The sequence below is a fragment of the Polypterus senegalus genome, chromosome 15, assembly GCF_016835505.1.
Source record: "Polypterus senegalus isolate Bchr_013 chromosome 15, ASM1683550v1, whole genome shotgun sequence".
NCBI classification, from domain to species: domain Eukaryota; kingdom Metazoa; phylum Chordata; class Cladistia; order Polypteriformes; family Polypteridae; genus Polypterus; species Polypterus senegalus.
Genome location: NC_053168.1, coordinates 133,588,309 through 133,615,623, shown reverse-complemented (window position 1 = coordinate 133,615,623; position 27,315 = coordinate 133,588,309). Strand labels below are relative to the sequence as shown.

Genomic DNA, 27,315 nt, shown 5'->3' with positions numbered 1-27,315 from the left:
ATGCTCTTTGTATGAACTGATTATTTTACAGTAAACCCAAAATTATCTTTCTTATAACATACAAATAGAAATAACAAAAACAAATTAAAAAAAAACAAAAAAACAAAACACTGTGGATCAAATAAGTAAAAAAGTCACTTAAAAATAAAACAAGTAAACAAACAATAATTTTGCTTTTAGGCATCTGGTGAGTTAAGTACAACAGTTTCACTTTAAAATGAAAATAATTTAATTAGGCAGCATATGAAAAAACATTTTTAATGTTCAACTTTAATGTAAACCACTTTTAAATTTTCATAATAGAGAAAAACAATAAAAATAAATACAAAAAATATACTATGCTTCTGTACATGCATATACATGTATGACTATGTCTGTGTTCATATGTGTAAAAAGAGAGACAGAGACAGAGCGCAAGCATTCATTGCCTTTCATGGAACTGAAATGAGCTTAAAAATACACTTTGAATTTTAGTGAAATGTATGTTTCTGGAGGTTTGTGCTTTACTCTATTCCTTTAATCATGATTAAGCCCCATTTTAATTAAAAGTTTGCACTATGTGTGATTACAATGTGATACTGAATTAACTTTGGTGAATGATAGTGAGTTTCTCTGAATACTAGGGTGGGAAAGAAATATTACTCAAAGTGCATTTTCACAGACAGAACAACAGTAGCAGCTATGTCTTCTGGAGTTAGTATCCCATTTATAGGCATAGTAAAACAGGAAATAAAAGTTTCTCATATAGAGAGAAAGAAAGTGCAAGAAAGACAAACAGACATGCTGAAATTAGGCTTAGGCAACTAAAGTGTTGAATATGAAAACATGCCAGGATTTATATGGAAAATAAATTCTTCTAAGTATAATTCATATATACAGAAGTGCACAAACACAGTACTCAAATGTATATAAATATATATGGCATATATATAGTAATTTGTGTGTTTATAGGGTACAGTTTAAGGGCTCTAGTGATGGTAACTCTCTGCCACTCCAGGGAGAGGGAAGAAAAGAGAAGACGTTATCACACAGCCAAACACCCAGGTCCTGGTGCGGTGGAGAAGTAAGATCTGCAGAGCCCTTAAATTGTCCCCTATGGGCACGCGTTTGACTATACAGTATATATGTGTGTGTGTATCTATGTATGTACACACACACACACATGTATATACATTATATATATATATATATATATATATATATATATATATATATATACACACATATATATATATATATATATATACACATACATACATATACATACATACACATATACACATACTTAACTGGAAAACCTGCCTGACAGCATTTGGCCCAGACACTTTGCAATGAGGTAGGCAATTGGAAAGGATAAGAATATTTTTCATATAACCTAGACCTAAATCTAATGCCATTAGCCTAAGCTATTTGAAAAAAAAAAACCAAAAAACCTTCCTTTCCAGTTAGCCTGACATTTTACAAAACACAAAACATCTGCTAAGAGACTGGCTTTTACCATATATACAGCAATATACAGTATAATATATATATATATATATATATATATATATATATATATATATATATATATATATATATATATATATATATAGAGAGAGAGAGAGAGAGAGATATATATATATATATAATATACACATATACATATATATGTGTGTGTGTTTATGCATATGTACAGTATGTGCTACAGCTAGCTTTTAAAAATGTGATTTTTTTTCAGTATGAAATTAAAATTATTTTTACCTGATCTGTCTGAACTCTGATTTCCATCTGTCTTGAGGGAAAACCACACAAGTGTCTTGTTAAAAAATATTCTTTTCCATATAGCTGTTTTGCTGCATCTGTACTGAAATCAGCAATGCAGCAGTGCTATATCTAAAGAATACTAACAGGGCATCAGGAAATTGTGAGTCGGTGTACACATGCCTGAAAAGCTTCATTTCATTTTAAGTGCCTTTTCTTTTGCTGTATGAACACTGCTGTCTAGAGCAGAAAGGAAATATTATCATGTGCATATAAAACAATCTACATAATTAGAGGAAAGTCATTACTTAACAGATATTAAAACAATGTTCATTACTCTGACAGTTCTGAAAAACATGTTCAGTTTAATTGTGACCCTTTAATATATGTATCTTGCAACATTTTGCATTGTAAATACCAGGTATCTGGTTGAGAAAAATTGTAATACTGTATTACTGGTTTTAAATTCTATAAAAAAAATAGTTCTGATTTCAAATGGAGTAGTGCCGCTATTTGTTTGGTTGATGGGCTATTTGATTAAGCCATTTTCATAGTTTTTAAGCAGATGAGCAAACTCATCGAAACACGTTGGTAATTCCACATGGCCAGTCAGTGGCTGATTCCTGGACAACCTCTTCCAAGTCAAGCTCTCGACTGTTGTCATCTGCTTCTTGATCTTGTTCAATTGTAATTTCCTGTCCGGTTCCCACTTTAAAGATAACAGACAGAGATATGTTATGAATTATTCCTCACTCTGTCAATTAACAAAGTTAACTTGAAGTTGCACTTAAGGCAATACATGACAATAAATTGGTTTCAACAAAACACATTTTTAGTATTCTAATTAAAGCATAAACCGCAAAATCACATGTAAGCATACATATGCCTAATAAGGGTTCTATACAGTGTATGGATAGACATGAATATTGGTTTAATTATTAATTATACATTGGCCACAAATGAGTGACTGTGGGTGTGTTTGTGAACATGACCTACAATGAAGTGCCACTTCATCCAGGACAGGTTCTTGTCCTGTGCCCAGTCCTGAAGGGATAGGCTCCAGCCCGTTAGACACATTCTCAAGGTCTGGTTGTTGATTATACAAAGGAAAGTCTTCACACTACAATTGTGTCGAAAAGTCAGACATACGCTTATTACACAAGATGACTAAGTGCATTAGATTGATGCAGGCAGCTAGCCTTTTACCAGCATTATCAGTTTTTGTTTTCATGTTGTAGCCAAACACTTAAAATTGAATTTTCCACTTACCAGCATATCCATGTGATCTCTTCATATGAAGCTTCATATTGCTCTTCTGCGTGAACCCAATTGCACAAATTTCACACTTATAAGGCTTCTCTCCAGTATGCTTGACCATGTGTACCTGGAGTGCACTTTTCTGGTTAAAAGCTTTTTCACATTGAGAACACTGAAAAGGCCGTTCACCTGAAAAAAAAAAAAAGAACAATTTCACACTTTTTTCATTTCTATTTTGCTTGCTTAACAAATGGCAAGAATCAATTATCTGACAGTAAACTTGAACTTACATGTCCTGCACTGTAAATTTTGTAAAAGCAGTCATTCAAGCACTATACTACATTAGCAACTGTCAAAGTAGTACTAGGGTGTTGTACTGTGTTAGCCATTATGAATGTAGTGAGAAGTCCAGCAAAATGACATCTTTTATTGGCTAACTAGAAAGATTACAATATGCAGGTTTTCGAGGCAACTCAGGCCCCTTCTTCAGGCAAGATGTAACACAGAAACTGTGTTTACTAGTGTGTATATAAACACAGGGAACTCCAGTTTCTGTATTACATCTCGCCTGAAGAAGGAACCCGAGTTGCTTCGAAAGCTCGCATATTGTAATCTTTTTAGTTAGCCAATAAAAGGTGTCATTTTGCTGGACTTCTCACAACTTTCAAAGTAATGACCATTTTTTTTTTTATCTTTCTCTGTTTACTCCTTCCTTTGTAATATTCTTATAATATTAAACTTTGTCATGTTAGTGCAGGGAGTGTGATGTAGTTGTTATGGCTTTGGACTTCAAACCTTGATGTTGTGTGCTCTTTTCCCACTCCCAACTTAAAAGAAGTGGTGAGGCGGCTTTCTGCTGTTACGCACCTAAAACCTGGAATAGCTTACATGTTGGAATTCACCAGGCTGATACAGTGGATTACTTTAAAAAACTGCTAAAAACACATTACTTTAACATGGCTTTCTCATAGCTTCATATTAGTTTAATCCTGATGCTCTGTATATTCAATTTATTATCATTACTATTCATGGTGGCTCCAAAATCCGTACTAACACCTACTTTCTCTTCTGTTCTTTTTCCGGTTTTCTGGGGTGGCGACCTGTGCCACCACCACCTGATCAGGGCACCCAGAGGTCCACATGACCGTCATCATCAAGTCCTTTGATGTGAACCCTGAATACCATGAGGACTAATTGCGATCATTTATGTTAGGTAGAATGCCTAGAGGGGGCTGGGTGGTCTCGTGGCCTTGGAACCCCTGCAGATTTTATTTTGTTCTCCAGCCGTCTGGAGTTTTTTTTTTTTTTTGTTTTTTTTCTGTCCTCCCTGGCCATTGGACCTTACTTTTTTTCTTATGTTAATTAATGTTCCCTTATTCTAATTTTTATTTATTTTGTCTTTTTTCTCTTTCTTCATCATGTAATGCACTTTGAGCTGCATAATTTGTATGAAAATGTGCGATAGAAATAAATGTTGTTGTTGTAGTACTGATACCGTGTGACTATGAGCAAGTCACTTCATGTGCCTGTGCTCCAACTAGGAAAACAAGATAAATGTGAACAATTGTATTTCAAATGGTGTCAATTTCTGCGGTGGGCTGGCACCCTGCCCAGGGTTTGTTTCCTGCCTTGCGCCCTGTGTTGGCTGGGATTGGCTCCAGCAGACTCCTGTGACCGTGTAGTTAGGATATAGCGGGCTGGATAATGGATGGATGGATGGTGTCAATTTCATTTGATAATGGTGTCAGCCAAATAAATATTATAATGTTGGTTTAAGATGAGATCCATTTAACACTTAGATAGGTGTAAATTGAAAAAATCTCAAACAAAAGAAGAAACAGAAAGAGATGTTAAATTCTCTACCCTCTTAATCCAGCTCATGCTATAATTAATGACTATCCTACAGTTTCTCTCCCACGTCTGAAAACTGAGCAAGCAAAAGTATGTATGGTATTATGAATATCTCCCATTATGAACGTTTCTGCTTTTCCTGGAATTGTGTTGTACAATTGTGACACGCATGCTGTACCTTTTTCAGTTGTCTTGACAAGGCAGAGCATTTCTTTCTGCTAAATTGTGTAGGTGGGCTGAGCAGCTCTTTCATTAAGCCAGTGTGGAGTGGCTACAATAATGAAATGTAAGCAAGTGTAAGTAGGACCTGATTCATCTGCCGTTTGAAAGCAGCATCAATTGGATCATACTGTTTTTAATATATCAAGGCTAAAGTGTCAATAACATTAATTCAAGGAGAGACATGTGAGAGGGATAAACTGAGTGTATGAATTTGCTTCAGTCTATGCCTGCCTGTTTAACTAAGACATTCTGTAACACATGTACCCAGAACACTTACTAAGGAAATGATGAGATAATGACAAATTTATATTATTTTATTCTATATAACAACTTAATCTTTGTCAAAGACTTTAAACATGCTTAACTCAGGGGTCTTCAACTCAGGTCTTGGAATGCTACTGTGGCTGCAGGTTTCCATCCTAAATCTTTTCCAATTAGGGATCAGATTTTGCTAATTAACTTCTTTGCCCATCAGTTTCATTGATTTATTTTTTAAGATTCAGTTCCCTGAGTTGTTACATTATTTTGCTGTGATTTATTAATGTCTAATAATAAGTAAAACTAAATATACAGTACATTTCTTTTATGAAAATTTCATATCATGGGAACATTGTATCGTGAAGCCTGAATTACAATATGAATTGTTTCATACCTAGCAATTATATAGTTTTAGTGTAGGTCAGCTTCAGTTTTACTCTTTACTATTTGTAGTAAACAATGAGTTTATCTCCTCAGCATAATTATATTTTGACCTATAAAACATTATAATCTGAAGAATGAACTGAAATTGCACATTTTACTTGAAACATTAAAGCTGAAAACCTTTAAACAGGCCAAAGCTTTACTGTTTCTAAGAAGACAATAAGCCCATATTGTGGCTGCCAGTAAATGGTGTAATAAATAAAAATGCTTTGTTAGAGCACTTGAAAATGGTTCAGCGTGACTGTGTATGAGTGTGACAGATAGACTGATGATTCCCAAGGTCACTTCCTGCCTTGCACCTTTTTTAGCAAGTAGAGAACTGAGGTTCAAAAACAGAGGAATGGATTTATTACACACTGCTGTACTAGGGTGTTGTACCTTGTTAGACATTATGGATGTAGTGAGAAGTCAAGCAAAAATGTCACCTTTTATTGGCTAAATAAAAATATTACAATATGCAAGCTTTGGGGGCCCCTTCTTCAGGCAATACTGCTCATATTTAGAAAGTCAGGCCAGTGTAATGACAGCATTTTTGTACCTCTTGCTCTAAAAGGTAATGATATCTACTTTTAACTTGGTTTGTTTCTTTACATACAGTACAGTAATGTGAAAAAGTAGGCACTTCAATTCTATGGTTAAACACAAATGAAAACACAACTAATAAATAGCCAGTCCTCACCAAGTCCTAAAGTAATATAAATCTATATTCAGGTGACAAACACCACATAATAGATTTTACTTTATCATCATTTATTGAGCCACAATATATGGCAACGTGTAAAAGCCACCAGTTAAGAATGTAATCAAAGCCAGATGCGACTAATCAAGTGCAATTAATTAGTTAATGATCAGAATGTGCCATCACATTTATATAAATGCAAGACCTCTGACAGTCTAGCCTAGAGAATTAAGATTTGTGTGTAATGCCATGCCAAGGACAAAAATCCTGTAATGGTCTTAAGAGATGCTACTGTTGCTGCTTAAAAGTCTGGGAAGGGCTGTGAGGCTGGTTCCAGAAAAAAATCAAGCCCATTATTCTACATGAGAAGGATAATTTATGAAATGAGAATATGCAAAACAGTTGCCAGATTTTCCCAGGAATAAGCAACCCAGAACATTCATCTAGTGATTAAAGCTACATACTGTGTCATACAATACAATACAATACAATTTATTTTTTTGTATAGCCCAAAATCACACAAGATGTGCCGCAATGGGCTTTAACAGGCCCTGCTTCTTAACTCCAAAAAAAAAAAAAAAAAACCCAGTAGGGAAGAAACCTCGGGAAAGAGACCCCTTTCCAGGTATGTTGGGCGTGCAGTGGGTGTCAAAAAGAAGGGGGTCAATACAATACAGTGCAATACACAGAACAGAACAAATGCTCAATACAGTATAAAAATAAAATCATGGTAAAAGTTACAGATGATTACTCTGCCATTATAAAATGACCGAATAAGCATGGCTTTCAGGGAAGGATAGCCAGAACCAAGACAACTCTGTGAAAAAAAACATGGAGGCACAAATTAGTCATGTAAATTTATTCTGAACAAACCACTGGGCTCCTGGAACAAAAACCTTTGCACAGACAAAACGTAGACAAAGTAGAAATGTTTGAGCTCTGTGTATAGCACCGTATTTAATGAAAACCAAGAACTACATGCCAGCTGTTATGCATGAAGATGGAAGGATGATAATTTGGAGCTGTATTTGCAGCCATAGGAACTGAATGACACTACACAGTCATTGAGTCCATCAGGAAATCTTCTTTCTACCTGAGTATTCTAAAGGAAAATGAAAGGCTTCTCTGTTCAAATGCTAATGCTTGAGACATACAGCAGAACAATGAGCCTACTCACGTTTGTGATTACAGCATACAAATGAGTAAATGAAAAAAGGGGTCAACATGTAAGAATAACTCAATCACAGAAAAACCTCAGCTCCATTGTGTTGCTTAGGCAGAACCTCACAAATGCCTTCAAACATAAAGCAAATAAGACAATGTCGTAGTAGAAGGGGTGAATATAATGTTGTACTGACTGAAAAAGGACAGTCAGAAAAAGCTTATGAGTGAAAACCAGAAGAAAAATCTAAAAATCTAAGCAAAGGTCAAACCAGAGTCAAAGGGAAAGTTGAAAGAACCAGATAACTAACCAAAAATCAAAAGTAAATGATAAATTTAAAACGGCAGGAATAACCAAAAGGGAGTGATAAGAATTGCTAAGAGTATCCAATCTCAGATAAACTCGGGCTACATTAGATGACCTTTAGATAGGATGACCTTTAGATAGACAGACAGACAGATACTAGCATTGCAATGATGATGTCACCGTCACACAATCGTGGTGCTTCATGGGAAACATTACTGTGGCAACAAGCAACGTGAACACCACAAAATGTGAACAGATTCTCTGATAAAGAAACCCTCATAAAAGATGTAAAGTGTATTTTTTGGGATACAGGAAAACCAAGGGAAAATAAAAAGACAATCATAACAGATGTAAGAGATACTAAAAATGACTGTTTCAATGTGTTTTTTTTAATGAGTGGTACTACACAATACTCAATCGTGGTGTGTGCTTACTTTTCACACATAGTTTCGACTGAATTTTTTAAATAAATAATGACAAAGTTTAAATGATTTACTTGCTGTTCAGTAAAACAGATTAAATGTATCTAATTTTCAGACCTGAGGACTGGATCATTATTAGTTATATTGTGACTTTTAAAACTACAGAATACAAAATCTGGGTGTACTTATCTTTTCACACAACTGCATTTTAACTTTTTCAAAAAACTGCAAATGAATACCTTGTAAATATATTATTTAGGGGCAATGGTGAAGTTTACTTAAGACTAAATTACCAGTATGAGTTCTGTTATGTCTCTCCAGCTGACTTGGTTTAGCAAAAGCCTTGTCACACGACGTACATTTAAAAATACGAGGTCTCTGGGAGCTGAGAGAAGGTCCATCCTGATGCGTGTGTTCATGTTCCTGAAACAAGAAGAAAACAAGGTAAGAAAATGTGCATAAATCACAATATTTAATTAAAAAACCTTTTCCAGATATTATTTAGTACATTTACAATCATACAGGATGGTTCAGATCTAATTATGCAGATCCAGATCGTCTGGGTGACTTTGATTTATGTGAGGACGATTCCAGTTCGGCGCGAAGACGATTCTTCATGTCGTCAGTTCGCACACTTCTCTATGGTCCGTGATTTTTCGGGTGATTTTCTATGTGATAAACTTAATAAGTTATAGCGTAATGAAGATAAAAAATTAGATCTGGACCACCCTATAATATGTATATCTGATTAAATGCTATATAAATGTAGTGTTATAAAAGATGAAGACTGTAGTGAAAAACAGTAACTTTGTACTAAATATGCATGTGGAACATTAAAGAGTTAAGAGAAATAATATAAAGTACCCACATTTTGCAAATGTCACAGTGACAATGCTGTATCATATGTAGTGACAATGGGGTCCAAATGATAAAAATAATGAAATATGAGGCAAAATAATACAGAAAGAAAGCCATCAAAAACGGGGTTCCCGGGTTCAATCTCCATGGCAAGGTGAGGAGCTCCACAATGCAGTACATCTGCCGCTTCTCCAGACTGAATTGAGGTGGTTTGGCATCAGGTTGCTCCTCTGGCACCTCCAACTTGAGGTATACAAGGCACAAGGTATATAGGGCTCACTCTCCTTTATTAGAAGCTGTGCACCAAGTGACTAGTCTTCACTAGAAGAAGGCTAAGGGGCCAACTCAGGATAAACTGGAGAGATTCCATCTCTTGATTTTACTGGCAGTGTCTCAGTTTTCCCTAGGGAAGTCTAGAAAACATTGCTATGGATACTGAGGTGAGGTCTCACCAGCTCAGATACTGTAGTTGTTTTCATGATGCTCACCAGGAAAAGAAGATGATGATGAATTTGAAGGAATACTGTATCTCTTTCCAAGTAAAATATGATCTGCACCCTGAATGGTTCACATTTCTTAAACATATAAATATTTCAATGTATAAAATTACATTTCAACAGGGATGTTTTATGCAAATTATAATGGATTAATACTTTTACATACATTATATAAAAATATAAATAGTTTGCACAAAGAACATAAAAGGCATATAATTTAAAACAACTGTATTAATTTTTAAGACAAGTAATAATAACTAGCAACTGTGTTAATGGTCATAGCCTTTCCCTAGACTGGAATTTATATAAATAAAATAATTAAACAACAAAGATGGAGAATCTTTTATCTGTGGCACCTCTGCATGAGAACCACCTTTTTCAACCCTCACAAACATATGCAGTTTTTAATATCTGGAAAACATTTGGGATTAAATTGCTTAGAGATCTTTATATAGACAGCATCTTTGCATCCTATGAACAATTACATTCCAAATTGAACTTTCCAGCATTTCTTTCACTATCTTCAAATTAGAAACTTGCCTGATTATCTCACACCCTCCTCTATGCTGGAAAAAATATTGCTCAGTTTTGAGGACTCAGACAGCATTTTTGCAATATATAAAATTATTTTACAGTCCCTCCCTTTCAAAGATCCAAGAGGATAATGGGAAAAAGATCTCTCACTCAACGTATCATAAAAGGAGTGGAAGGTAGCAATGCGCAGAATTCACGCGAGCTCCATATGCGCAAAGCATACAATTATTCAACTCAAAATTATATATTGAGCACATCTGTCTCACTTAAAACTGTCCAAAGTGTTTCCAGGGGAAGATTCAACCTGTGAACGCTGCAATCAAGTCCCAGCCTCACAGGGTCACATGTTTTGGGCCTGCACTAAATTAACATCATTCTGGACAAAAATTTTTAAGTGCCTTTCAGACAGCCTTGGTGTCACAATCCCTCCTAACCCACTAACAGCTGTGTCTGGTGTTCTTCCAGATGGGTTTAAAGTGGAGAAGGACAAACAAACTGTGATTGCATTCACTACACTATTGGCACGCAGACTTATTTTGCTAAACTGGAAGAATCCTAACTCTCCTCTTTTAAGTCAGTAGGAAACTGATGTTTTATACTATTTGAAATTGGAAAAAATCTAATTCTCAGTTAGAGGACCTGTGCAGAACTTTTTCAAAACCTGGCAGGATCTAATCAATAATATTTTAGAATAAGCTCTTAAAGCACTGAGGACGTAACTCTCTTCCCATTTCTTTTTCTTCTCCATTTATCTGTATCTGCCTATTAAACTCATCAGTTTATGTATTTTTACAAGCTTTAAGTTTTACTCCATTGGCCATGCTCACTTTCTCAGGGGTGGAGGTTGATTTGTTTTCTACCCTATTTTTTGTAAAAATGTATCTACTTGTATGGAATGATTACAATAAAATCAATAAAATAAAAAAATAAATAAATAAATGAACAGCCCAATGATCTCCCTATAATCAAAATGACTTTAGACGATGCACCAGTGACATTATTACAAGATGTAAAATTTCTCAAAACCTTTCTTAAGAAGAAAATTACACGGACAAAAGGCATCAAAGTAAATAAATAAACATTGAAACATATTTGACTGATATTCACCATTCATTTATGCACTACATTTACTGTGTTTCATCAACAAATTGTACTTCCCTATAACCACTTTTTAATAAGTCCATTCAGAAGGTTGCCAAATAAATATTTTATCAGTACACACCATAAAATTAAGGATGTGCCAGTGTGAGCATTCAATAACTTGATGAAAGACATTCCATGTATATTTAATGTTCTAAAATCCTTTTGTTGTAATTATAATTGAAAAGTGAGGGTGACATCTCTTAATTATGCACTCTCTTTAAAATGCTTCACACAAGTGTAAGTAACTTATTCTGGAGAATTATGAAACAAATAAAAACTTAAAAGGTTTAAATGGCCTAACAAAGACTTTTAATTAGTAATGTATTATTAGTTATGTATTTAGCCTTATTTGTCAGCACAGTTTGCTTGACTAAATATAAATGATAAATGTAGAAAAACAAATGCATTATGTATATTTTATATAATAAGTTTATATTACTTTACCTTAAGATGTGTAGCCCTCTTGAAAGCTTTATTGCATATTCGGCAAACATGACATCTCTCCTTTCCATGGGCATGGCGGTAGTGGCGCCGCAGCATAATTGGTGTCAGAAACACTTGATTACAATAGAAACACTGGTTAAGCAACCTGGACTGATCTGTCTGGCCATCTTTCCTTGATACTTCGGTGACCTAAAATGAAATTGATCATGCAAAACATTACATCATATGTCAACATTTTTTCAAATGCCCCAGTGAGATAATATGTTAAGCCAAATAAACAGAAACTAAAAACAGAAACTTCTCACCTGCATACTCTTTAAATTATAAACTTGAAAATGGACTCCAATGCTGAAATACGAGGGAGAGTCAAGCTAAAGTTAGAAAATGGGATTTATTACAAAATGGAACGAACCATAACAAAACTGATCATATCATTTCTCAATGTCGTCTCCACCCTTCTCAATGCATTTGAGCCACCTGCCTGGAAGTGCCTGGATTCTACAAGAATAAAAGGTTTTCTCTCGTCCTCGTAACCACTCGTGCACCGCTTTCTTCACTTCATCATCTGTCTTGAATCGATAAACACACAGATATTTTTTTAGTGCTCCAAAAAGGTGGAAATCACACAGTACCAAATCTGGCGAATAAGGAGGATGTGGCAATACCTGAAACTTCAGCTTCTTCAGACAAGCCTTGGTGTTGTTAGCAGTGTGTGTGTCATTGTCTTACAGCAAAAGGATTCCTTGAGACAGCAGGCCCCACCACTTGGATCGAACAGCAGGCTTCACATTGTTATCTAGCAAGTCACAGTAACTTGCACTAGTGACTGTAGTTCCCCTCGGCATATAGTGTTCAATAATAACTCAAGTGCATGAGTGGTTGTGAGGAAAAGACAAAACATTTTATTCTGCTGGCATCCAGGCACTTCCAGGCAGGTGGTGCAAGTGCATTGAGAAGGGTGGAGACGACATTGAGAAATGACATGATCAGTTTTGTTAAGGTTTGTTCCATTGTCTAATAAATCCCATTTTGTAACTTTAGCTTCACTCCCTTTTGTATGTACATGATCTGCAGTGCATATAAATTAATAACTGGCTAATCACTTACTGTTTGGCCATTGTGTCTAAATAGTAAAACTAACGTGTGGCTTCTATATTTTGTTTTGCTTCTATTGGGAAATGACTGTAGCATGAACAGAATTAATACTGGCCAACTACATAACAAGCTACATAAATTCTTAAGCCACACACATATGCTAATAACATTTAACAGTATAACATTGTTCTGATACTATATAATAACTATTCTGAGAACACTTTCTTGAGAACTAACTTCATTACTGCGATATAAAGAAGAAAAAACAAAACAAAACAGCTCTCTAGAACATGCTTGCCATCTAGAGGTTATTTGAAAAGTGTCCAAATTGTTCTGAGCTACAACATGACAGGTTACAGGGACTAACTTCTTATATTAGATTTCAGTACATCACTGACTTCATAGCTAGTATGTTACATTTGCAGTTGTTAATGGTCCTTAAGAGAAATTTATTGTAGTGTAAAGAGAGATGAAGACTACACAGTGAATAGGGCAAGGTGTTTAGTAGAGTGACAGGATTGCTCCATTTTGGAACACTACAGTGTGACACTGCAATCTCTTTCCTTCTTACATATAACAGAGTAAAAAATAAACACATTTTTCTTTAGTGCTTATGCCTTCCATTGAAGCTGCCTTTGGGGAAAGGTGAATCTCTGCACATTTTTTAACAGGTGACATATAAAATCTTCTATATATACAGTACAGCATTCTATTGATTTTTCTTTAATATCACAATTATTTTTAAATACTAGTTGATATGAACAATTTTAGACAAATAATTTAATTTTTTTAACAGTATACTGCACATAAACTGATTTATTGAATTTACAAAATGAATTGTAGGATACTTCATTGCCAAGAAATACCTAAAGATATTATAGTTCTTTTCAAAAACCTCAATTTAGCTTGTTATATTTAAAATCAGAAGCACAGAAACAAAAAAAAATGAAAAAGCAATGTATCATGTATAATTCAGCTTAGATCATGTTCCGCTGTTATTTACATTATTACAAAACATTCCTCTTCACTGTATGGTCACACTCATCTTTGCAAATACTATATCGCAGTTCACCTTTTAAGGTACTTGAGTGATTAGGCAATTTTCCTCTTATTATACATTTATATAGGACTTAACAATTGATAGATAGATAGATAGATAGATAGATAGATAGATATAGATAGATAGATAGATAGATAGATAGATAGATAGATAGATAGATAGATAGATAGATAGATAGATAGATAGATAGATAGATATAGATAGATAGATAGATAGATAGATAGATAGATAGATATGAAAGGCACTATATGATAGATAGATAGAAGTAGTCACAGGGCACCTTGTCAGAACCGTTTATCCTCTAAATATGAATTTTCATTTACTGGGTTGCTTGTAGCCCCATCTTGAAAGCATTAGGGCCAAGGCACTCAAACTCACTCATATAAGGCAAATTATGAGTTGTCTACTGCTCTAACATGAAGACATTTGGCATTTGAGAACAAAATCTATATGTGTAGAAAACCCTCACAGAAATGGGTATAACAAGTATGGTAAATTAAACACTAACAGTAATTAGGGGCAAGAAAAGAACTCAATTCTCCATAACTTAAATACAGAATTCATTTAGTTAAAACTATTATAAACTATTCTTTATTTAATTTAAATTATTCTAAATACAAAATAATCAACAAATATTAGTAAATAAAAGGAAAAAAGTAACACCCTGAGAAAAAAAAAGGGATTACCCGGTAGGCTGTTGTCTCATCTGCAGTCACTGATGAAGCTTGAGCAGGGTGACTGACCAGAATAACTTGCTGCTGTGCACCTCCAGTCTGTGCAGAGAGACTTGTGTCACCAAGAATTGTAGGGAACTGCTGACCCTAGCAAATAAATGAGAACAATAACAGAAAATACATTCATATGTAGTGCTACTTCACATTTACTTGTAAAAATTTTGAAAGTATAAAGCGTATCAACATCAAAAAGGTTTTTACTGCATTTTAATACTGCAGCAAGATGTTTTAACACACACTTAAAGACATACAAAAATGAATAACGAGAAAGGGTGTATGCAATATGCAAAAGGAATATTGCTCAACCATAATCCATTATATAAATGGAACCATGTATCAAGTGTAAGTCATTACATAGTGAATTTCTCCTAGTAATTAGCATGATTTGTACAGTTAAGATGATAAAAGATGACAATACCCCTTTATAACACCTAAAAATGCAAATGTCTAGCTTTTGAATCACAATTTAGACACATGCTGCCATTAATGTGAATTTAAAAATGAATGCAGACTTGTATGGTTGTCTATATAAAGTATGTCTGTATCTTTGTATGATGTGCAGAATAGTGTGGTGAACTGAATAAAAGAGTAGGCTGTTAAATCACCTCAGCTAAGTTACTTAACCTACCGGTGTTTCAAAAATTTATGTGTACACTGTAATACAGTCATATGAAAAAGTTTGGGAACCCCTCTTAATTTATTGGATTTTTGTTTATCATTGGCTGATCTTTCAAAGTAGCAACTTCCATTTAATATATGACATGCCTTATGGAAACAGTAGGATTTCAGCAGTGACATTAAGTTTATTGGATTAACAGAAAATATGCAATATGCATCATAACAAAATTAGACAGGTGCATAAATGTGGGCACCCCAACAGAGATATGACATCAATACTTAGTTGAGCCTCCTTTTGCAAATATAACTGCCTCTAGACGCTGCCCTCCTATAGCCTCTGATGAGTGTCTGGATTCTAGATGGAGGTATTTCCGACCCCATTCTTCCATACAAAATCTCTCCAGTTCAGTTCAATTTGATGGCTGCCAAGCATGGACAGCCTGTTTCAAATCATCCCATAGATTTTCGATGATATTCAAGTCAGGGGACTGTGATGGCCATTCCAGAACATTGTACTTCTCGCTCTGCATAAATGCCTTTGTAGATTTCGAACTGTGTTTTGGGTCATTGTTTTGTTGGAATATCCAACCCCTGCGTAACTTCCTCTTTGTGCCTAATGCTTGAACATTATTCTGAAGAATTTGTTGATATTGGGTTGAATTCATCTGACCTTTGACTTTAACAAGGGTCCCAGCCCCTGAACTAGCCACACAGCCCCACGGCATGATGGAACCGCCACCAAATTTGACAGCAGGTAGCAGGTGTTTTTCTTGGAATGCGGTGTTGTTCTTCCGCCATGCAAAGCGATTTTTGTCATGACTAGATGACTCCATTTATGTCTCATCAGTCCAAAGCACTTTGTTCCAAAATGAATCTGGCTTGTCTAAATGAGCATTTGAATACAACAAGCGACTCTGTTTGTGGTGTGAGTGCAGAAAGGGCTTCTCTCTCATCACCCTGCCATACAGATGTTCTTTGTGCAAACTGCGCTGAATTGTAGAATAATGTGCAGATACACCATCTGCAGCAAGATGTTCTTGCAGGTCTTTGGAGGTGATCTGAGGGTTGCCTGTAACCATTCTCAAAATCCTGCACATATGCTGCTCCTGCATTTTTCTTGGCCTGCCAGACCTGGGTTGGTTTAACAGCAACTGTGCCTATGGCCTTCCATTTCCTGTTTCCATTCCTTACAGTTGAAACTGACAGTTTAAACCTCTGAGATGGCTTTTTGTAGCCTTCCCCTAAACTATGAGACTGAACAATCTTTTTTTTTAGATCTTTTGAGAGTTGCTTTGAGGATCCCATGCTGTCTGTCACTCTTCAGAGGAGAGTCAAAGGGAAGGAAGCACGACTTGCAATTGACCACCTTAAATACCTTTTCTCATGTTTGGACACACCTGTCTATGAAGTTCAAGGCTTCATGAGCTAATACAACCAATTTAGTGTTGTAAGTAATCAGCATTGAGCAGTTACATGCATTCAAATCAAGGGTACCCAAATTTTCACACAGCCAGTTTTTCACATTTGATTTAGTTTCATACAACTAAATACTGCTTCACTAAAAATCTTTGTTCGGAAAACACACCAGTGCTCAGATGTTCCTAGGAAATGAAAGACATACCGCTGTTATCTTTTTTGCTGAAAGTAGAGTCAATTATTATGCAGGCTGAGAGGAGTTCCCAAACTTTTTCATATGACTGTATATACTGATTTTGTAAGTTGTTATTTAGCCTACAACACAAAATTATATTTAGCACACTAATAATAATAATAATAATAATAATAATAATAATAATAATAATGGTAAGTGTGTGTTTGTAAGGATCTGAGTGTGTGAATGCCAGATGCATGCACTTGATTTTGAGTGTGAATGTATGAACATAAACTTGTGAGTGGCACCCATAAGTTGAGCAAACACATTTTCTCTGATGAATATCACCAATTAGTTTGTCAGAATACACAGTCTACAAGTATTTAAGAACAGACTTTACATATATTGCGCATTCAGAAAGTATTTAAACCACTTGTTTCTTTCCCTTTTTTGTTATGTAACAGCCACACTCTAAAAAAAGATTAAATATTTTTTTTAAATTATCAATGCACGTACTACATACCACATTAAAAACAAGCTTTTTTTCTACAAATTTTTGGAAATGTAATAAAAGTAAAAACTGAAATATCACATGTACATAAGTATTCAGACCTTTTCTTCTGTACTTTCAGTACACATTTGGCAGTGATTACAGGCTGAAATCTTCATGGTTACGATGCTACAACAAACTTGGCACACCTGGATTTGGGGATCTTCCTCCTTTGTCCTCTGCAGAACTTCTTAAGCTTTGTCAGGTTGAATTTGGCAGTATACATTTTACCACTATTCTTAGATTTCTACAGAAATGTTCAATCAAGTTCAATGTGGAAACAGTTTGAAAGCTGTCTGAATGCACTATAGTTCAGTTACATTTTTGTACTTCAGTCTTCAATTACAATTAAGCTACTAACTACAAGTTCTAGATGTGACTGTGTTGAGCCTGAATTCCCCACTACAGACATGAAACATAATGAAGATAATTCACTGTGTTTATGAGATTTTCTATATTTTTCAGGTGAGACTTTGTTACGGGGTGGCACGGTGGCGCACTGGTAGAGCTGCTGCCTCACAGTAAGGAGACCTGGATTTGCTTCCCAGGTCCTCCCTGCTTGGAGTTTGCATGTTCTCCTCGTGTCTGCATGGGTTTCCTCCGGGTGCTCCAGTTTTCTCCCACAGTCCAAAGACATGCTGGTTAGGTGGACTGGCGATCCTAAATTGTCCCTAGTGTGTGTGTGTGTGTGTGTGTGTGTCCTGTGGTGGGCTGGCACCCTGGCCGGGATGTATTCCTGCCTTGCGCACTGTGTTGGCTGGGATTGGCTCCAGCAGACCCCCGTGACCCTGTAGTTAGGATATAGCGGGTTGGATGATGGATGGACTTTGGTACATACATCTATTTCCTCCCAATTCTAAAGACTTACATTTTACATTAAACAGAAACTCTTAAATGGATATTTAAACAGTATGTGCAAGTGAATATATGTGTGTCTGTGGCCAGTGGTAGACTGGATCCCTAATAAGGGCCGCTTCCAGCCTTGCTTCCTGTGCTACCAGTATAAGCTCTGGATATTTTCAGTCCAGTAATGGTTGATAGATGGTTGGACAAGTTAACGGATGGATAATATTGTAATATGTCAAATAAATGTACAAAGAAAAATATTCTATGACTTTCTCTTTTTTTTTGGAAAAGTGAGTATTGTCTTTAACTAAATTAAAAAGTAGCTTTTAATGCAGGGAAACTTATGATCTGATGCATATGTATATGCATCTGTGTGTCTAAAGAATACAAGTAAAGTCATGAAATGCTGCCAATACCTGTGTAGGTTTTCTCTGGCACTCCCGCTTCCCCCATATATCAAGTGAGTGATACACTGTCTTTTATTACAAATAATCTTTTAATTTAAGGAAACTCCTGATCTGTTATATTTGTATATGCAAGTGCATGTGTGTGTCTGTAGAACACCCTCAAAGTCTGGATCATGAAGTGCTGCCTCCCTCTGTGTGTTTTTTCTAAGGGACTCCCGATTCTGCCACATATCAAAGATGTATATCTTAGATTAACTAGTAATTATAAATTGACCAGATTGTAAGTAATTTTTTTGTGTGAACAAATACCTTGCAACAAACTAGAATCCTATCCAGGAGTAGGTTTTGTCTTTCACCTGAGGCTACAGAAACAGGGTCCATGCTCCCTGAGACGCTGCATTGGCTTAAGCAAAGTCAGATGAATGATGGATTGATTCAAAATTAGGCAAGATTTCCACAAAATTGGCATAAAAGGCGATATGATCTCCTGATTAAGTATAAATGAAAGAATATCGTTTGACATGCAAACCATTAACTGAATTACTGGGAAAAAAGGTATATTCATATTACTTTTATATTTTCTATATATGTTTCACTTGGCTATAGCCAAGACAGGAATGCTTTATTTCTCGTTCTAAATCAGACATTTATTTAGTATTATATCAGTAGGTTTGCTTACCTGAGGAGTAATGTTAAGTGTTACAGAGTCAAGACTTCCAGACAGCATGTTTTGAGTGTCTGCTAACATCAGTGTGACACTGCCATCACTGGCCACACCAGCAGAGGACATGACAAGATTCTGAGATGTGACTGAAGCTTGGGAGAGAGATGTTGCAGGTGGAAGGCTATTGCCTATTAGGGTAATAAATAAAAACATTTAAAAAAAAATGTTTTTTTTGCATATAATCATTTGTATACAGTGACTGAGTAGAGATTTCATCTCAAGTTATAAAGAAATACATTTGGTTTCTGCAATTTTCCCTGCTTGCAAAAAATAAAATGTCCTCATACACAGTGAAACTTGGGGAGGAAAGTTTCAAGAGCAGACTTGAAGTAAAAATGAAAAAAATATTCAGTGTATGCCACATAATTAACTAGACTGCAATTACACACTGTACGTTAAGTGGACTTCAAAAACAATATAAGGATTTTACTATTTTGCAAGCATCTAGTAAATAATTATAGTGCTATTGCGTGCTGCTGAGCTCTTCTAATCTTTCCTCATAATTCATCCCCTGCAGTCCTGGAATCAGCCTTGTCGCTCTTCTCTGGACTTTTTCCAGTGCTGCTATGTCTTTTTTTAATAGACTGGAGACCAAAACTGCACACAGTACTCCAGATGAGGCCTCACCAGTGTGTTACTTATAAAGACTGAGCAGAACCTAATTGGACTTGACAAACTCAAACTGAAAGAGTCAAATACTCAAATATAAAGGTTTCAGCTGTATTATACAGAGTTAATTATTGAGAAGCGTCTCATATATCGACTTTGGGTTCTTACCAGTCATTCCAGCACTTGTTGGACTATGAGGTAGAAGTTGGTCATTTCCAATTGTTAAAGTGGTTCCATTGTTTTGATTATTCATTGGTGATGTCAGTCTAATGCTGCCGTTGAGATCAGCACCTCCTGAACTATTATGTTGTTGGATTATATCTTGACCTATAGCAAAAAATAAGAACAAAATATTTTAAAGTAGTACATTTATGTCAGATAATAATAAATAACACTAATAAAAAACTAAAAAACACCATACATAAACACAAATATATACATGCAAATTCCAAATGAATGCTCTTAATGCCCATATATCAGAGATATCATATACTAAGACAACTTTAAGCGTGAGAACGCCCTTTGACAGACCAATGTAGAGTTACCTTATGTGCTGTGCCATTTTGACGCTTACACAGTCCCTGCCTCCTCACAAATCTAACCAGAAAATAGGCAAGTTTTTTTATTTTGTGAAATGAAAATGAAGACTAATATCTCACTGAAACACAATTATATTCTCCTAACCTAATTGTACTTTTAGGGCACAATTGTAGAACAAAAAATCTACTGCAGTGATTAAGCATTTTGTAGTGTTAATTATTATACCAAGTTTCATGATAATGGATGAATTCATTATTGAGTTCTCATGCTCAAAGATTTGAATCTTGACATATAAATAGACAAACACAACCAAATCAATTAATACTCAGTCATATATAATGAATGTGCATCAGATGTATACAAGATACACATATACATATGCATACTTATTGTTGGGCGGCACGGTGGCGCAGTGGTAGCGCTGCTGCCTCGCAGTTAGGAGAGTTAGGTTCGCTTCCTGGGTCCTCCCTGCGTGGAGTTTGCATGTTCTCCCCGTGTCTGCGTGGGTTTCCTCCGGGCGTTCCGGTTTCCTCCCGCAATCCAAAGACATGCAGGTTAGGTGGATTGGTGATTCTGAATTGGCCCTAGTGTGTGCTTGGTGTGTGGGTGTGTTTGTGTGTGTCCTGCGGTGGGTTGGCACCCTGCCCAGGATTGGTTCCTGCCTTGTGCCCTGTGTTGGCTGGGATTGGCTCAAGCAGACCCCCGTGACCCTGTATTCGGATTCAGCAGGTTAGAAAATGGATGGATGGATGGATACTTATTGTTTATAAAAGGGAAATCATTTTTCTAGAGGACATCCTTACAATCGTATTTAAATTAGTGAAAAGCCCCCAAGTAGTAACACTGCATATGTTTTGTATAATACAATGTCAATAAGAAAGACTTCATGCTGCACTTCATTATTTTCTTCCTTAGGTCATTTATGTAAGGAAGGTTTACACTTTTGTACATCCTCATTTCAAGAACAGTTAAGTTTTTCCTTCACTTATTTATTCAAATTGTTTAGTTATACTGATGGTATCAACAATTAAGATTATTCTGCATCCGAACTTGAAACAAAACGTGAATAAAGAAAGGTTACAAAAAAATTTGTTTATTCTCTGCTGACAAGACTAAACCACAAAGTATCTTTGGCTTACAATATAAAGAAATGTATATAGTGCATAGACAGCCACACACAACATCACAAAGCATTTACTTGCAGCTTTAAAACCTGACACAGATAAAAAAAATAAATAAAACCTAACAAAGAATAAAGATGTACAGTATTTTTTCTGTGGTAAACCAGTTGAAAGACACTAAGGTAAGGATACATCACTCATCTGACCTGTCTAGGGTCCTTTTTAATTTAATTTGAAGAAAATAACATTGCACACAATTAAGTCAAAATTATAGAGCAAATGACTTCATAGTAAGCACACAAACACAAGAAAGCAAAAAAAAAAAATTAAGTTAAAAAAGGAAAGCAACAAAACCAAATTCAACACCTAATCAAGGGTTCTTTTGAGATTAACCACTGTCATAGATGCCCAGGGACGTTGCCCCGCTGGGACGCCGGATGAAGCAGGGGACCGGAAATGGGCCAATACTTTCCCTGGCGCGAAGGAAGGCGGCCTCTCTGGAATGCATGGGGGTCTTGGAGCTGTGAAGCTCAACCCTGTGCGAAGATGGAGTCACCGCCAAGGGGCGCCCGCATGTGGTTGGAACCCTGGATGGCAGCACTTCCGCCACAACAGGAAGTGCTGCTGGAAGAAATCCCAGAGATACCCGGAATGCTTCCGAGTGCTCTCTTGACACTTCCGCCACACCAGGAAGTGTCAACAGAATGAGCACCTGGAGCCCATCCGGGTCATTATAAAAGGGGCCGCCTCCCTCCAGAAGCTGAGCCGGAATTGGGAGGAAGGAGACGAAGCTTGTGAGGAGGGGAGTAGAGGTCATTGAGAAGAAGAGAAAGAGATTGAGACTGTTGATATTGTGGTGCTGTGAAGTAATAAACGTGTGCATTTTGGACATTCTGGTGTTTGTTTGTCTGTCTGTGTCCGGGGGCATGTTTTTCACACCACATTATATTTTTTCAACTCCAACACATACATCAGTACTCAAAATATACTTAAAATAACTGAGGAACCAACACAGGCCTATTCAGGAAGCAGTATATGTTTTCATTACTGACTTGCCAGCTCTCCAAATTACAGATTGAACTTTTCTAATTGTTTTTGTTCATTAATGTTGCAGTGTCTAATAGTGTTTTGTGTTTAACAGCATTTTGTGGAGTAGGTACATATAATGAATCACCAAAAAAGAAATACCTTTGTGTAACAAATGCACTTATCACTTCCAAATGAAAAACAGATACATCAAAATAAAACTACAAAGTTGTTGCTTTGGACAAACGTAACCACATTTTCATTACCTGAGATGGTGAGTGTAATCTCCTGTTGGGCTGGTGATGAATTAGTGGCATTCGAGCTGGTAGCCTGAGCAAGGACCTGACTGAGGCTGGAGTTATTTATTGTTAATGTAATCTCATGTTGATTGTTAGGCGTCACAAGACCCTGTGAGGTCATGACTTGTGAAAGGTCTTGAGTGCCTGATAAAACAAACAAAAAAAAAAACAAATACAGTAAGAATAACACACACAATACATTGCAATGTATATTGCTAAGGAGACTCGGGTCTGAACGTAAATCAAATAATTTAAAAACATTGGAGAAAACACGAGAAAAAAACATCTCATAGCTACAACTAATATTCCTGTTTCCATGATACAAATACTGTTATGCATAAGCGGTACTAATGTCTAAGTCAGAAAATGCTAAATTTTAAGAAGCAAGAAATCATACTCATTTGCAGAAAATTATTCCATAATGTAAGCTTTCCTGCTTTAAATGTATAGCTGATGGAAATAAAGCAAAGCAACAACAACAAAAACCTATTTAGATAGTCAGATGGGGAGATGCGGCTCATGCGACATTACTTTAATCCCTTACATCTCCAAACCTAAAAGATGAATATTTAATTATCATGTGAAGTTGTCAGTGCATGCTATTTATTGGTAATTACAAATACGTTCAATGTTTAAAAATTAGATTCTGCCTTAAATTTGAGATGTTTACTGCATAAAAAATTTGCATTGCATACATTAATACAGGCAACACAAATCTGAATTACTCACATACAGTAAATATCTACATACCACTGTTAGAGGTACTCAGGACAGAGTCTTGCTCAGTCAAACTTCCTATGGTCATATTGGCAGATGTCACAGTTGGCTGTAAAGACAAACCAGTGAGTGGCTGTATGACCACATTGGCAGGAACTGTAGAATCCCCTGCCTGAAGATGAGGTCCAGCGGTCTGTGACAGGCTGGTGTCACCTGTTAACTGATGGGACAGTATACTCCCCTGCTGCAATGTCTGCTGTAAAATACTTGAATCTATCTGGAAGGAGAAGAAAAGCAAACAGAAAGAGTTTGATCATGAGGTTAATCTGTGATATCGTACACTGGACTGTTGAGAAATACAGTAAACATAGAACAAATAGCACACTACACAGATCGGTTAAGGCTTACTTTCCGCTAACAACAAAACTGACTCCAAATCATAACCTTAGACCTTCAAATGAGTGTCTGCTTATTATTCTGAGAGCTAAACTTAAAAGAAGTGGTGAGGAAGCCTTCTGCTGTTATAGACCTACAATCTGGAATAGTTTACCAATAGAAATTTGCCAAGCTAATACAGTGGAGCACTTTAAAAAATTGCTAAAAACTCATTATTTTAACATGACTTTCTCATAGCTTCATTTTGTAAATTTCCCCTTGGGATTAATAAAGTATCTATCTATCTTAGCTTAATCCTGATACTCTGTATATGCATTTTATCATCATTCTTGGTGCCTCCATAATCAGTACTAACCCCTACTTTCTCTGCTGTTCTTCTTCTGGTTTTCTGGGGTGGCGATCTGCGCCACCACCTGATCAAAGCACCCTGATGTCCCTACATTGATGGATTAAAGGCCAGAAGTCCACATGACCGTCATCATCAAGTTCTTCCATGTGAACCCTGAATACCATGAGGACTGATTGAGGTCATTGATGTTAAGGTAGAATGCCTAGAGGGGGCTGGGTGGTCTCGTAGCTTCAAAATCCCTGCAGATTTTTTTTTTTTCTCCTGCCGTCTGGAGTTTTTTTGTTTTTTCTGTCCTCCCTGGTTATCGGACCTTACTTTTACTCTATGTTAATTAGTGCTCCCTAATTCTATTTTCTAATTCTTTTTTTCTCTTTCTTCATTATGTAAAGCACTTAGAGCTACAGAATTTGTATGAAAATGTGCTATAGAAATAAATGTTGTTGTTGCTACCATTCTATTATGTGGTGTTCACTATGCATGTAAATCTAAAACATCCATCCATCCATTATCCAACCTGCTATATCCTAATTAAAGGGTCATGGGGGTCTGCTGGAGCCAATCCCAGCCAACAGAGGGCGCAGGGCAGGAAACAAACCACAGGTAGGGAGCCAGCCCACCGCAGGGCGCACATACACACCCACACGCCAAGCACACACGAAGGACAATTTAGAATCGCCAATGCACCTAACCTGCATGTCTTTAGATTTTAACTAAAAATACTCGTAAATGTGCACTCGCAGCACACTCATGTTCTTCAGCCCCCAACAAATACTAGTACAAAGGATCCCTTTTCCAATTAAATATACACCATGCTGTTGAAGATGCTGTTATTCATGATTGACTGCTTATATGAGTTGTGCCTATATGAGTAATGATAATTACTTCAATCTGAAATGTAATAGTGATATTTGAAAAATTATACCAAGCTGCCCTTTTACTACGGTTGCTTACCTGATACACTACACATTGCTTTTTATTTGAACAAATCACAATCTCAAACAATTGTGAAATTCAAAAAGCTACAAAAATTGCAATATTTTACACTTATTTTGCTGTGCCAAATGTGCTCCCCACACATGACAATAAGTTACATTTCATGTTGTATGGAGCACAAAATCAATTAGCAGCATGCATTTAAACCTTCAGGATGAATATGGCAAAACAGCATACTTTTTAAGCATGAAGGTACTGTTGGAAGCAAGTCTCAGAAGTTAATAGAACTACATCAGTGTAGCTGTTTTAAAAGATAAGAGTAAATTGACATAACAATAGCAGTCTTCTGAGGTTGCCTGTCAGCTAGGTATGATATATACATACTGTTGCATACACTAAAATATACAAGATTTAAGATAATTGCAAACCTTTCCTAAACCCACCATTTTTAAAGATATAATTTTTCCACAAGTAGATAGATAGACAAAGGTGCTCTGATTTTATATTCGCTGCTTTATTATTCTTTACATAATCCACACAAAGTGACCAACTTTTGTGAATGCCATGCTGGATGAACAGAGGACCAGACATCAGTCCACTGCATTACAGGGAGTGCAGAATTATTAGGCAAGTTGTATTTTTGAGGATTAATTTTAATATGGAACAAACACAGTGCTATCAGTCAATCCAAAATGTTAATAAACCTGAAACCTGAATGTTTCACAACGGAAATGTGAGTGTGAACATCATCAGGGGAATACATATGTGCGCACAATTATTAGGCAACTATTAGTGTGCAGATTTATTATGCAACTAAAGGAAAAATGAAAATTTTCCCATCTCACTTGTTTATTTTCATCTGTTATAGTGAGAATAATAAACAAACACCTCAAAATTTACAAATAAACATCTCTGACATTTAAAAAAAAATCAATCAATCAATGACCAATATAGCCACCCTTCTTTCCAATAACAGTCATAAGCCTTTCCATTCATGGAGTCTGTCAGTTTCTTGATCTGTTGATGATCAGCTTTTTGTGGAGCAGTGACTACAGCCTCCCAGACACTCTTCAGAGAGGTGTATTGTTTTTCTCCCCCGTAAATCTAGCGTTTAAGAAGTGCCCACAAGTTCTCGATAGGGTTTAGGTCAGATGAGGAAGGGGGGCCATGTCATTATTCCTTCATCTTTAAGGCCTTTACTGGCTGGCCACGCAGTGGAGAACTTCGATGCAAGTGATGGAGCATTGGCCTGCATAAAAATCATGGTCTTTTTCCTGTATCACTGTTTGAAGAAAGTGTCTTGAAAAACTGGCAGTAGGTTTGGGAGTTGATTTTGAGTTCATCTTCAATGCAAAAGGTCCAACTAGCTCATCTTTAAAAATACCAGCTCATACCAGTACCCCACCTCCACGTTGGAGTGGAGCTCTGTGCCCATTACTGATCCACAGGTCCATCCATCTGGTCCATCAAGAGTCACTCTCATCTCATCGGTCCATAAAACCTTTGAAAAAAATCTGTCTTCAGATATTTCTTGGCCCAGTTTTGACGTTTCAACTTATGTTTCTTGTTCAGTGGTGGTTGGGTTTCAGCCCTCCTTACCTTGGCCATGTCTTTGAGCACTGAACACCTTGTACTTCTGGGCACTCCAGGTAGGTTGCAGCTCTGGAATATGAAAGTACTGGAGGGTAATGTGTTCCTGGTAGCTTCACGTTTGATTCTTCTCAAATCTTTGGCAGCTAATTTGCGTCTTTTGTTCTCAACACGTTTCTTGCGACCCTGTTGACTATTTGCAACAAAATGTTTGATGGTTCTGTGATCACACACCAATATCTTAGCAATTCCAAAAGTGCTGCATCCCTCTGAAATACTTTTTACAATTT

General features: G+C 36.2%; 1 protein-coding gene across 3 annotated transcripts in view; it reads right to left on the bottom strand.

Moving 5' to 3' along the window:
* Positions 1-1,668: 1,668 nt before the first annotated feature.
* Positions 1,669-27,315, bottom strand: part of LOC120515544 (zinc finger protein 236-like) — a 170,054-nt gene continuing 144,407 nt past the window's right edge. For all 3 annotated transcript variants that reach the window (XM_039736606.1, XM_039736607.1, XM_039736608.1), the window contains exons 24-32: positions 23,791-24,034; positions 23,008-23,184; positions 20,223-20,381; positions 19,401-19,573; positions 14,662-14,796; positions 11,821-12,009; positions 8,638-8,767; positions 3,013-3,189; positions 1,669-2,452 (exon numbers count right to left, since the gene is read on the bottom strand). In XM_039736606.1, the coding sequence (XP_039592540.1) occupies positions 2,319-2,452; positions 3,013-3,189; positions 8,638-8,767; positions 11,821-12,009; positions 14,662-14,796; positions 19,401-19,573; positions 20,223-20,381; positions 23,008-23,184; positions 23,791-24,034 (1,518 nt within the window). In that variant the 3' untranslated portion in view covers positions 1,669-2,318. The remainder of the gene's footprint in view (positions 2,453-3,012; positions 3,190-8,637; positions 8,768-11,820; positions 12,010-14,661; positions 14,797-19,400; positions 19,574-20,222; positions 20,382-23,007; positions 23,185-23,790; positions 24,035-27,315) is intronic.